The sequence below is a fragment of the Orbicella franksi genome, chromosome 12, assembly GCF_964199315.1.
Source record: "Orbicella franksi chromosome 12, jaOrbFran1.1, whole genome shotgun sequence".
NCBI classification, from domain to species: Eukaryota; Metazoa; Cnidaria; class Anthozoa; order Scleractinia; family Merulinidae; genus Orbicella; species Orbicella franksi.
The window spans coordinates 5,786,279-5,798,629 of NC_138156.1; the positions used below are offsets into that span (position 1 = coordinate 5,786,279).

General features: G+C 43.5%; 1 protein-coding gene across 1 annotated transcript in view; it reads left to right on the forward strand.

Annotated features, from left to right (window-relative positions):
* The window catches only part of LOC145463807 (uncharacterized), a 114,657-nt gene that overhangs the window by 75,154 nt on the left and 27,152 nt on the right, over positions 1–12,351 (forward strand). Inside the window, 16 exon segments of the mRNA XM_081447603.1 lie at positions 584–715; positions 717–1,430; positions 1,758–1,832; positions 2,204–2,746; positions 3,226–3,273; positions 4,158–4,801; positions 4,834–4,996; positions 5,662–6,297; positions 6,584–6,685; positions 7,678–8,214; positions 8,514–8,549; positions 8,819–9,454; positions 10,092–10,403; positions 11,100–11,156; positions 11,270–11,803; positions 12,143–12,169. Of these exon segments, the coding sequence (XP_081303729.1) occupies positions 584–715; positions 717–1,430; positions 1,758–1,832; positions 2,204–2,746; positions 3,226–3,273; positions 4,158–4,801; positions 4,834–4,996; positions 5,662–6,297; positions 6,584–6,685; positions 7,678–8,214; positions 8,514–8,549; positions 8,819–9,454; positions 10,092–10,403; positions 11,100–11,156; positions 11,270–11,803; positions 12,143–12,169 (5,196 nt within the window).

A 12,351-nucleotide genomic window follows, 5' to 3' on the forward strand; every position in this document is an offset into this window, starting at 1 on the left:
AAGACGCTTTTTTGCCTTTTCATGTGCTGTGCACATTTCACTAATGTAAACCGGCTTGAGATAAGCACAAGCAGAAATAATAATGATGATGATGATGATGATGATGATGATAGATATGATCCAATAAATATGATCTAATAATCATAGATATGATCCTCCTCGTCCGCCGTCTCCTCCGATGCTACTGGGCTTGCGTATATCTCGTTTTGTTATGTCTATATCACGTGTATGAACTTCCAAGGTTTATGCTTGTGCTTATCGCACAGTGTGAACCAAGCTCTAGCTTTATAGTTATTTTGATTCCAGTTATCTGCCTTACGCAGCTGCAAGTTCGTTATTTACTCAACATGAAACGCATTGTGACCTTTTTTCTTTCTGTATCGCCTCTGTACCTGACCCTTGGACCATCAATTGAAACCGGTGTTGGGAGTTGAAAGGAATTTACTTTTAACGCTGTTATGCTCAACAGTAAAAAATTAACCAATATTTTATCGCACTTTCAAACGTACTGTAGTGAGTGCTTATCATTTGGATTTGATGTTGTTTGTTGGTTTAATGAAAGCTCCTTTTCTTTTTCCCGCAGCTGCCAAACCGACTAGACCAAAGAGACCAGGAAAACCTGCAGGTGTGTGTTTGCCTAAAGAGCAAAAATATTACGTTTATTTTGACATTTTTTTAACATTTCTCCTGTTGTTTAGTTTTCTTTTAGTACTCTTGGTATCAAACAAAGCTTAGTAGAGAAATCGTTTGTATACTTCCTAAATTTTGTATTTCAATTCTATTTTGTCCGACAGCCGTTGGCCGCGCAGGCGCAGTTTACCCGCTCAGTTCCTCCACACGAGGTAAAGACGTCAGCACCAACGGCAACCCACCAGGAAGACGCAGCTACGTCAGAAACACGCGTGGCCCCGATGGCGTGCCAGGGACGGCAACGTTTTTTTACGGCCGTGCTAACAGTTACATTCAGTTCCCGAACCGCGGTAGACTAGACACGAGGCGATCCATCACCCTCTTGGCGTGGATCAAACACCTGGGACGCGCGGGACCCATCTTCAACTACATGCCGAATGGCTGGGGCGTGCACCTCTGGATGGTCACACCAAGAACGCTGTTTGTACGCTTCACACGTCGAAGAGGACGGCGTTTCACACCCGCGGTGACTAGTCGCACAGTTCGGTATCGAACTTGGGAGTACGTCGGTGCTGAGTACGATTATCGAACTGGAATCGCTCGGCTGTTTGTTAGAAATAGATTTGTTGCTTCGCGACGTATTGGACGCATAAGACTGGCCACTAATTACCCAGTTAGAATGGGCGCCAGGATTACAGACAGGAGGTACTTCCGTGGTAGCATTTCCTGTATGCAGGTATACAAGAAGGCTTTGTCTGCCAGACAGATCCTTGCTAGGCGAACGAGGTGCTTTAAGAGAGGTAGGGCGTTTTTGTTTTCACGGTATTCTTATATATAATGTATGTTGTCGTCTCTTGTGTTTTTGTTTATCTATTTCTGTTGCATGTAGAGAAAAGGCAACCATAAAAAGGTTTACAAGTACAACATTGTGACATTGGACATTGAAATTAAATACTTGTTTATCTCATTATATACGCTTCCGTTTTTCTTCAGCTGTTAAGTAATGCTCTTCTCAAGGTGACACAATTGAAACAAGTAGATACGAGAAAAATTGAAAGAAAATCACGATGTATTCTTTTTGTCACTTTTTTTTATTATTCTTTCACCATTCCTCTGATGCCTTACAGTTCCACGACCGCATCCTCCACGACCCAGACCGCCTCGACCAAGACCCAGACCTAGGCCCTACCCTGGTGGAAAAGGTATTTCTTGATTGGCGTACCTTCAAAATCCGTTTTTGAATCAAAGTTCATTGATTTTTTTGGTTTTCGGTATTCGTGTCGACAATCGTTGAGTTCAATTCTGAGCCATTTTATTTACGTGATGTTCTCAAAAGTCCATCGCTTTGGCTCTTGACGCTTTTAGAACACTCCAGAAAGACCTTTCTTTCATGATTAGCGGTGAAATGTAGCCTCAAATCCTGGTTTAATCGTCAAGCTCTGCTAGTGGTTGACGGAAACAAACTTCCACCCTTGATATAGGTCAAATGACAGTTACGGATGACGTCTACTCAGGCGCGCCATCTTGTATACATGTTCGTCTATCACTAATTTTATACCAATATTTCTTTGATCTTCAGTTTGCCGAGCCAGAATCGATCTTGCTTTCCTAATCGACGCCTCCGGAAGTGTTGGGCGTGCAAACTTCCGCCGCTGCTTAGCTTTTGTCAAAAACATGGCGCGTGTGTTCACCATCTCCAGAAGCTTCACCCGATTCGCAATCGTTCTTTACTCGTCGCGACCTTCCTTGATGTTCGGGTTTAACCGTTACACCAATCGACGGTCACTGCTACGAGCGATTGGTCGCATACGGTACACAGGTGGAGGTACCAAAACGGGCTTCGCGCTTACGTACACTTATCAGAGGGTCCTTCGCTTTAGCAGGCGAAGAGGCAAGGTCTTGATTGTCATGACCGATGGTCGATCTTATGATAATGTGTTACGTCCTGCTGTAAGGATTCGGGGCAGAGGTATACGAATACTATCCTTCGGAGTTGGTAAACGGTTCAGTATGGGACAACTACTGCAGATGTCAGCCAACAGGCGAAATGTGTTTACTGCTGATTTCAAGAACTTGGGGTCTGCGGTCAGAAGTCTGAAAAGGAGGGCCTGTGCAGGTAACCCACAAATATAACTACAATAGATATCAGTTATCATTAGATGTTTTGACGACGCAGTATACAGACAGATCTAGACTCCCGCCTACTGGTTCTTTTGTTTCACAACAAAAGAAATAGTAAACTAATGCACTCTATCTCAAAAAACAGTTATTTACAGCGATAATGAGTGCTAAAATGTCAAACTAGAGCCGCTGACGTTTCCGACGTTTTCAGTTTCACAGTAGTTCGTTCTCAAACTGAAGTGTTTGGATCCCCTTTGAAACAGTGCGGGGTTTTCGGACTAAGTAGAGTCATAACTTAGCTAACCGCACTCTTCGAACTCAATTTTCATGCTCTACCAAGAGGAGTTAATATATAGATTTAGCCAAGCCTAAAAGAGGAGCTCCGCCATAAAAATCAACTAAGAACTGCTTAAAATGAAATCGCTCGTATCATTTTTTAAGTCAATTTTTGCACGCTCCCTTTTTCTGTTTCAGCTGCAAAACCTCGACCTCCTCGACCCGTCCAACCACCAAAACCAGTGGGTAAGTGTACGGAATAACAAGTACTGATGTTTTGGTTGAAGCAATGAGATTTCATAGGGCTTACGCTTATTCCTAGTGAATACGCCCTTTTTTGGCCAATCAGATACAAAACAAAAGACGTTGTTGACTTAGTGCGACACCCCCCGCCCCTCCCTCTAAGAATTTTAACAATACAAGTAACGGGTTTGGTTAAGGGGGTCGCCGTCGATTTTTTTATTGGCCTGTCTTTTTAAATTTTTGGTTAATCAGATACAAAACAAAAAGCGGTGTTGACTTAGTGCGACTCTCCCCGCCCCTCCCTTCTAAGAATTTTAATTATACAAGTAACTGGTGTGGTTAAGAGGGTTGCCGTGGATTTTTTGATAGGGCTGGCTCCTTAAATTTGCACCCTTTCCCAGACCTACACTGGACTGGTTTCCGTTTGGGTAAAACATAGGAACGCTTCATATCAAATGCAACAACTCGTTAGGGATTTATTTGTCTCTCGTTCTTTTAAAGATAAATATTTTTCTACTGTGTCATTTAATTATCTAAGGCAATTCTCTATTTTAGCTCAAAGACAAAGTCTGGAGTATATTTTCAGATCTAAACAACTCAAATTCTACATCAAAGGAATTGGGGTTGTCACGATCATATTTAGCCTGAAACGAATTAAATCCCCCCACCCCAACCTCTTTTCCCTGATTTGTTTTTCGACAACAATTAGAGAGAAACTCACATATATTTAGTATTCTAGCGGACTTGCCTGTATCGAGCTACTGGCCAGCGCCAAATGTTCGCACAGGCTGTTTTTTCCGCCTGCATATTACACTTTACCATATGTGGTTGACTATCAACATGGCATTGAAGAGTAACATCTGTTTTGGGTATAATTTTCCCTTTAGCTATAAGACGAGCCGTCGCTGTTTATCCGCTGAACCGTTACACCCAAGGAAGAGACATCAGCTTCTCAAGGAATCCCCGCGGAACATTCGGCCGAGTCAGATACGCCCCTGGTCCTGATAATTCACCGGGTGGCGCAATAGAATTCTACGGTCGCAAATACAGCTACGTTGAATTCCCTAACCGAGGTAAAATCGACACGAAACGTTCCATAACTCTTCTGGCATGGATCTATCACACTGGTCAAGCTGGACCCATCTTTAACTACATGCCGAACGGCTGGGGCGTGCACTTCTGGATGGTTTCTCATAGAAACTTGTTTGCACGGTTCACGCGTCGAACAGGGAGGCGTTTCAGTCGTGCTGTGTACAGTCCAAGCGTGCTACCGCGAAAATGGCAGTTCGTGGGAACAACGTACAGCTACAAAACCGGTATAGCCCGTTTGTTCGTGAACTCGAGGTTTGTGGCGTCTAAGCGTGTTGGACGATTCAGGCTGGCGACCAACTACCCGGTCAGAATGGGAGCCCGCGTTGGAGACAGACGATACTTTAAAGGACGAATCTCTTGTATGCAGGTCTTCGGTCAAGCGTTGAACAGGAACCAGATTCTGGTTCGGCAGAAGAGATGTTTCAAACCAGGTAATAATCCCAGGATTTTGAAATCTGGGCAATCACTTTGAAACGACCAAACTGTTCATTGTGCATGACCTTTGCCATTTTGACCAATATAAGTTGTCGTGCCATTGTCAAAGTTTTCTTTGTTTTATTTTTTTCTTTATTCGTAGTCCCAGTAAGACCCAAGCCAAGACCAGTCAGACCAGTGAGACCAACCAGGCCTAGAGGTAAGTGCTGTCGTTTGTTCTTTCTTCCCTTCATTTTCTCGTTGCCTCGTTTTTTCTTCCCTCGTTGCCTTGTTGCCTCGTCCCTGCGTTCCTGCGTTCTCTTGTTGCCTCGTTCCTGCGTTCTCTGCTTGTCTCGTTCTCTCGTCTTTGCGTTCTCTTGTTACCTCGTTACCTCGTTGCCTCGTTGCCTCGTTCCTGCGTTCCTGCGTTCCTGCGTTCCTGCGTTCCTGCGTTCCTGCGTTCTCTTGTTGCCTCGTTCCTGTTTTCTCTGCTTGCCTCGTTCTCTCGTTCCTGCGTTCTCTTGTTGCCATGTTGCGTTGTTACCTCTTTCTCTCGTTTCCTTGTTCTTCCCTTCGTCCCCGGGTCCGTTGTTATTTTTCTCCTTCGTAGTCACCGTTCTCTCCTTCGTTTCTCCGTTTCTCGCTCTTTTTTCTTGCAGTTTTGCCTTCGTTCGTTTCTTTGTTTTCCTTTGTTCACTAATTGGTGACTGAACGTTCTTTAGCCTGTATAGTTGACCGGCCTCTCGGTTTATTCAACTACGATTTCTGTAATTCTTGGCATCCCGATTCTTCCCCTTAGCACGGATTGAGTGACGAAAAGGAACAAATACACATAGCAAAACATGCGACTGGCGGCGTTATCTGTATATTTTTTTCTCTTTTTAGTTAAAACTCAAGCGGTTGCCATTTTCCCGCTGAATGGCGGCACGAAGGGAAAAGATATAAGCACACGTAACAATGCACGGGGGATACTTGGTTACGTCCGACCCGCGCCTGGACCAGACGGAACACCATACGGCTCGTACCAGTTCTACGGAAGAAGCAACAGCTACATTCTCTTCCCCAACCAAGGTGGCTTAGACACCAAACGTTCTATCACTCTCTTAGCGTGGATCTTACACCAAGGACGTGCAGGACCAATCTTCAACTACATGCCAAACGGCTGGGGCGTGCACTTTTGGATGATTACACCGAGAACGCTGTTTGTACGGTTTACGCGACGTAGAAGACGCCGTTTCACAGCCGCGGTCTCAAGCAGGAGTATCACACCTGGACGATGGCAGTTTGTTGGTGCAAGTTACAATGGACGAACAGGCCAAGCGAAGCTGTTTGTTAATAGAAGGTTTACAGCGAGGAAGTACATCGGGAGAATACGGTTGGCCACTAACTCCCCGGTGAGAATGGGAGCTCGTATCGGTGACGGGAGATATTTCCGAGGACGAATCTCGTGTATGCAGGTGTACAATGGGGCTCTTTCCTTGCGACAAATCATCTCCAAGAAACGAAGATGTTTTAGGAGAAGTAAGTTGTGGTAAAGTTGTTGTTCTCTTTTTGATGTTTTTGTTGTTGTTGTTGTTGTTGTTGTTGTTGTCAGACTGTTGAAAAAAAATATATTATTATTTGAGGTTTGAAGAAGTGTTTGGGAAACCTCGAACTCGGTCTCAAACTCGAAGTTTGGTTTTTGGTTGAATATTGTCATCCTTAATAACTAAGTATACGGTGTGTTCGTATACTTCAAAGAAATATCTGTTGTGATTTATTCATTGGCCCCTTGGTGATATTCTTGAATCCGGTCATTTTTTTTAAGAAACTCGTCCCTGGCCTCGACCGCGACCAAGACCTGGCCCCAGGCCGCGACCGAAACCATTGCCAAGACCGAAACCTCGACCCAGACCTAAACCTGGACCAGGTGAGAATATTACAACACTGTAAAATGCTATGCCACGGGCTTGAGGTCGTAACTCGTAGCTGGTTTCACCAGTATCAAACAACTTAATCTGCTAAGAGGAAAAGCATCGAAAAGAACGTAACGATTGAGAAGTATGAAGGTGAAAAGAAAACAATGTTGACTAAATTCAGTTTTAGTCGATCTTTAAAGTCAATTCTCTTAGTAGAATAAAGTAACTAAGATGGCGAACCTCCAGATACTATGAATTTAGAGCGATCTTGCTGTTAGTAAGTAAGTGTGGCAAACATGACGTAACATCCAAGAAGACCTTCTCTTTGAAAGAAATTAAATCTAGTCAGTTTATATGACTGTGTAACAAGAGTTGTGTCGAGGCCATTATAGACTTTTGTTAAACGTTGTCACTTTCCAGTGTATCCGGTTGGAAGCCGATCAGTTTCGACCCGTTCGTGTTAGCACTTGGCGCTTTAACTAAATTTCGCATACTCTTTTAAAATAATCTCTTGGTTTCATCGCGTGTATTTAGTGGGCTTAGCTTGGGAACGAAATTATGGCAAAAATATTTTCTCACGCACCACTGTTGTAGCCATGTCAAGCTGACCGCCGCCGCCTGACCTGTATTGCAAAATCAAAGCTAAGACAAGTAAAATTACGGTAAAGACGGAAATAACGAAAAACGTTCAAGGCTTGTACATTACACTGGTATAGTGTAAAAACTTAAAATCTTTGGGTGGGTGAGCAGGAAAGTCGGCAATGGTGGACGCGACAAAAACAACTACTCGCCTCACAGGTCACATGACCTATACCCATGCCCCAGCGGTGCGTGTGAAAAACAATTTTCACTTCTTTCGTTTCACTCAGTCAGTAGGACATGTCTCATGTTTAGAAAATGTAAAGCCTAGTTAGAAAACATCTTACAATTGTTACATGTGCTCACACATGGATCTGTGTGACAGTGTCGTCTACAGCTGAAGTTGTATTTTTTTTTTTCTCAGTGTGTACAGCCAAACTCGATCTTGCCTTCCTCATCGATGGTTCTGGTAGCGTGGGCTCGGTAAACTTCCGCCGTTGCCTCTCATTTATCAAAAACGTAATCCGTGGATTCAGAATCTCACCACGATATGCTCGCGTCGCGGCTGAAGTTTACTCTTCCACTCCCCGCAGGATTTTCACGTTTACTCAATCCAGAAACGCGTATCAAGTTCTCAGAGCTATAGGATCAATACGGTACCCGAGCGGGGGCACCAACACTGGAAAGGCTCTCTGGGATGTCCTGAGATACATGTTCGGCGGTAGAACCAACCGGAAAAGGGTCCTCCTTGTCCTGACCGACGGACGATCCCAGGACCACGTGCTGAAACCCGCACGGGCGCTAAAACGCGCCAATGTTGAAATTTTCTCCGTGGGCGTCGGTCGGGGTTACAGTATGACGCAACTGAATGAGATGGCGACTGACCGTAGTCACGTGTTCACTGTCGATTTCCGAAATCTCAATTCTATCATAAAAGCTATCAAAATGAAGGTTTGTAAAGGTAAGTGCGCTTTTAATACCGAGGTTGTTACATCGCAAACTGTGTATTGATATGCTTTTCGTAAAACCCTTTTATGGTATTTTCAATCAAAGTAAAAATTATTCTTAATGTTAGGCTTAAAGATGCGCAAAATTGTCGGGTTTTGTCCTGTAATCCTGTCTACTTTGTCTACTAAAATAATTGGACTACTCGCCCTCGTTTTTTCTGAGCGAAAACTCTGACTCGTAGTCTAATTGTTAATTGAACTTTCACTGAGCTTTGATTGTAACTACACTACATTTCTCTTTCTTTACTCAAAGGGGGACGAAAGCCGCCATCACCTCACAGACCATCAGGTATTTACTGAGTTTTTCTCTTCTTGTTTCATTTTCGTTTCCGTTTAGTTGTTTTTGTTGTTTTTGTTGTTGTTGTTGTTGATGATTTTCGATCTTCGCATTCATTTCTTTGTTATCTTGTCATTCGCACCCTTGGACACCTGATGTCAACTGTTCTCTGACTGGGCAAGAATTATATTTGCAAGTGATAATTGTAGAAACGACGTTCTAGTACATCCGACTATTTCAAGTAAAATCTGATGAGTTTATAATCCGTTTATTATTTTAAGGAACGCTTCGAGCCGTTGCTGTGTATCCATTAAATGCGCGCACAAAAGCACGAGACATCAGCTTCAGCAGAAATGCACCGGGTATGATGTCAAATGTCCGACTAGCGACGGGTCCCGACGGAAGGCGCGGAACCAGCTACGAGTTCCTGGGGCGAAAAAACAGCTACATCCAGTTCCCTAATCTCGGCAAACTGGACACGAAGAAGTCGATCACCATTCTCGCTTGGATTTACCACCAGGGTAGAGCGGGGCCCATTTTTAACTACCATCCGAGCGCTTGGGGTGTCCACTTATGGATGGTTGGACGCCGCGCTCTATTTGTTCGTTTTACGAAACGCAGGACTAAAGACTTTACCGCCGCTTTGGTGAGCAGAACTGTCAAGCCTAGCCGCTGGCAGTATGTGGGCGCATCTTATGACCACACAACCGGAACTGCCAAGTTGTTTGTTGGAGGAAGAATGGTTGCGCGAAAGCGGATTGGAAGAATAAGGCTGGCTACAAATTATCCCGTGAGGATGGGAGTGCGGGTAGGCGATGGAAGATATTTCCGTGGAAGGATATCTTGTCTTCAAGTGTACAACGTTGCCTTAAATACACGACAAATAGCAGCACGAGCAAAGAGATGTTTTGTACCAGGTATGCTCCTCTAATTCCATTCGCGCCTTGTTTTCATCTATACCAGATGCCTAATGTAGTTATCCTATGACTGTTGTACAGGAATAACTAGGTTCTGTATTTTGTTGTTGGGAAATTGTTTTGATAGCCCCGTAGGTTTAGATTTGTTTAGTTTAAGTTGTTTGTTTCCAGATTAAGGATAGCTATGCCAAACATATAAGTCATTCCGGGGCTGCGTTTGCCTCAATTATAAGAGAGGCTTGATGAAAAACCTTTCGTCAGTTTATATAGGGATAAATTTGACTTTTAACATTTGCAGAAGGTGAGGAAATTATTTTTCTGTTGAAAGATTTAACACTGAGATGACCTCAGCGTGTCATTTTGAGATGGAGTCAAAAGACAACTCGCAGACGGTCTCTGTGGGTGTTAGAGTATATCTGGTTTAAAGAATACAACGAGAGAGCGTGTACCGTTTTTACCAATTTCTGTAATATTCAGTCACTGTTGTAGAGAATATCAGCTTTGATGCTAGAATGACACTTAGCCAACAAAATAAATGTTAAAAGGTTAATAGAGGTGCCTCGTATTGGAAGATGAAATCTAACAACTACTTAGTGGACGTGAATTAATCAAGTATCTATCAATCAAACTTTCCCAGGACTTCCCAAGCCCCGTCCACCTCCGCGCCCAACAGGAAGACTGTTCAAACGCAGGGGTTGCTACAGAGACACATCCCGCCGAGCCATGGGCAGGCTTCTCGGCAATCTACGAAGAAGGAGAGACGCTGTCATGCGATGTTTCCTCTTGGCGACCAGAAGAGGGTACCGAGCATTTGGTGTCCAGGATGGAGGCGAATGCTTCTCTGGACCGCTGGCGCATCGCACCTTCAGAAGATATGGCCGCACAAACAGATGCAAGAATGGGAGGGGAGGACCTTGGGCTAATGACGTTTATATCATTATCAGAAGAAGTAAGTTAATCAGGTGTTTGAAATGGTCAAGTGGCTTGAATTAATCCAACTCTTTTTTTGAAAGTATGTATTAGTGTCGTAGTATTGATCTGTTTTGTTGTAAGAACGACTATCTTGTGGAGGTCTGCTAAAGAGAAAGGCAAGCAAAACTTGGATATTTATTAACCTGAACAGAAACCTTGGTTGTACTCATTGGCTGTACGATGTTGTTCTTCCATTTTAAACGGTCGAGAAGCTTGAATTCATTCAACCTTTTTTTCCTAAAAGCAAGTATTGGTGTCCTAGTATCGATCCTTCTGTTGCAACAAATCATCTTAACGACCATTTTACATAGAGCGGATTTTAACTGAGTGTTGAAAGCAATCAGGCAATTACTTAGGTTTGGTTTTACTATGGTTTGAGACTGGCTTTGTCTTAATGGTAAGTAATTGGTTTGGGTTTGGTTTTACGACACTCAATTGAAAACTGCTCCGAACTTGGAGACAGTGGAAGGTGAGCAAAGAGAAAAGCATAGATGGTTATGGATCTGAACAGAAAAACTGCTGTTCGTTCTTTGGTACTGATTGGCTGTAAGGACGACATTTTCTTTCTCTATCTTTGCGCTCAGCGATGTCGAAATTGAAGTGAAAACTTTATGTTAACTACAGAAGCTTGCATTGCTATTAGAATGTAAATCTTGTTTGGTTACCATTGTAGAGCCTATCCCCCGTCCACCTCCTCGCCCCAGACCTCGACCACGACCAGCATTGCCAGGTGAGACGGAGAGCAACAGCTTCAAACCTAACTTGAGCTTTTCACCATTGGTTACACGTCGTTAGAATAAGATTGCAAAACCTTTTAATTCTTGTTTCACTTACGTTTTACAGTCTGCAAGGTCCGTGTGGACCTGGGATTCATTGTGGATAGCTCAGGAAGTGTTGGTCGTGCCAACTTCATCAGAAGCCTGAACTTCATCAAGAATCTGGTCAGTTCGTTTGTGCTATCTCCTCGAAATTCCAGAGTGGGAATCTTGGTGTACTCTCATCGTGTCGTCCCAGTGTTCTCCTTCGGTCAATACAAAGGTCTGCGCAGAGTACTCCGAGCCATCGATAGAGTCAAGTACATTGGCGGGGGAACCAAGACAGGTCGGGCTCTCTCTTACTCCAGGAGGTACCTGTTTGCAAGGAGTAACCGGCGAAAGGTCTTGATCCTGTTGACAGACGGGAAGTCATACGACCGAGTTGGAAAGCCAGCTGCAGTGTTACGCAATATGGGTGTGCAAGTTTTCGCCGTGGGTGTTGGCAAACGAATAAGCATGAAACAACTCATTCAGATTGCAAGCAATCGACGGCATATTTTCACAGCGGACTTCAGAAACCTGGGTTCGTTTGTGAGAGCGATTAAGCAAAAGGCTTGCAAAGGTAAGTATAATAATGTTCCAATGTAATGAAAAAGTTCTTTTTAGCAAAAAGAGTCTATTTTACCTGCCTGTTAAGTAAATTCTCAGTTAATAATCAAAACCTGTTGAGAACAACTGATTAAGTTTCCCACGCGAGACGATTCGCAGTCCAGTTTTCTTCATATCGGATTGTAGGACATGAGCCTAATCAATCAATCCTTTATGTAGCCACCTAACGTCTATGAGTCAAAAGCTCGTTCAAAATACGCACGTGCTAACTAAAGATAAACAGAATGTAAATGGAAAATCGCAAGTATTGCCTCATTGCAATTTCAGTTAAGAGTTCTTGCCTTTGTTTCAGGTATTACCAAAAGACCAACAAAACCACGTAAGTGCATCAATTTTATTTTGTTTCTATGTGAGATGCTAAAGTACTTATTCTGGATATGTCTTCTGATATTACTTAAACTGTGATAAGGTTGCTCTTTCCATTCCTACCTCCGTCCGTGTTTTTATACACCACTGTGAGTGAGGCACTAGAAGAGGAGACATATGCGATGGATAAATCTC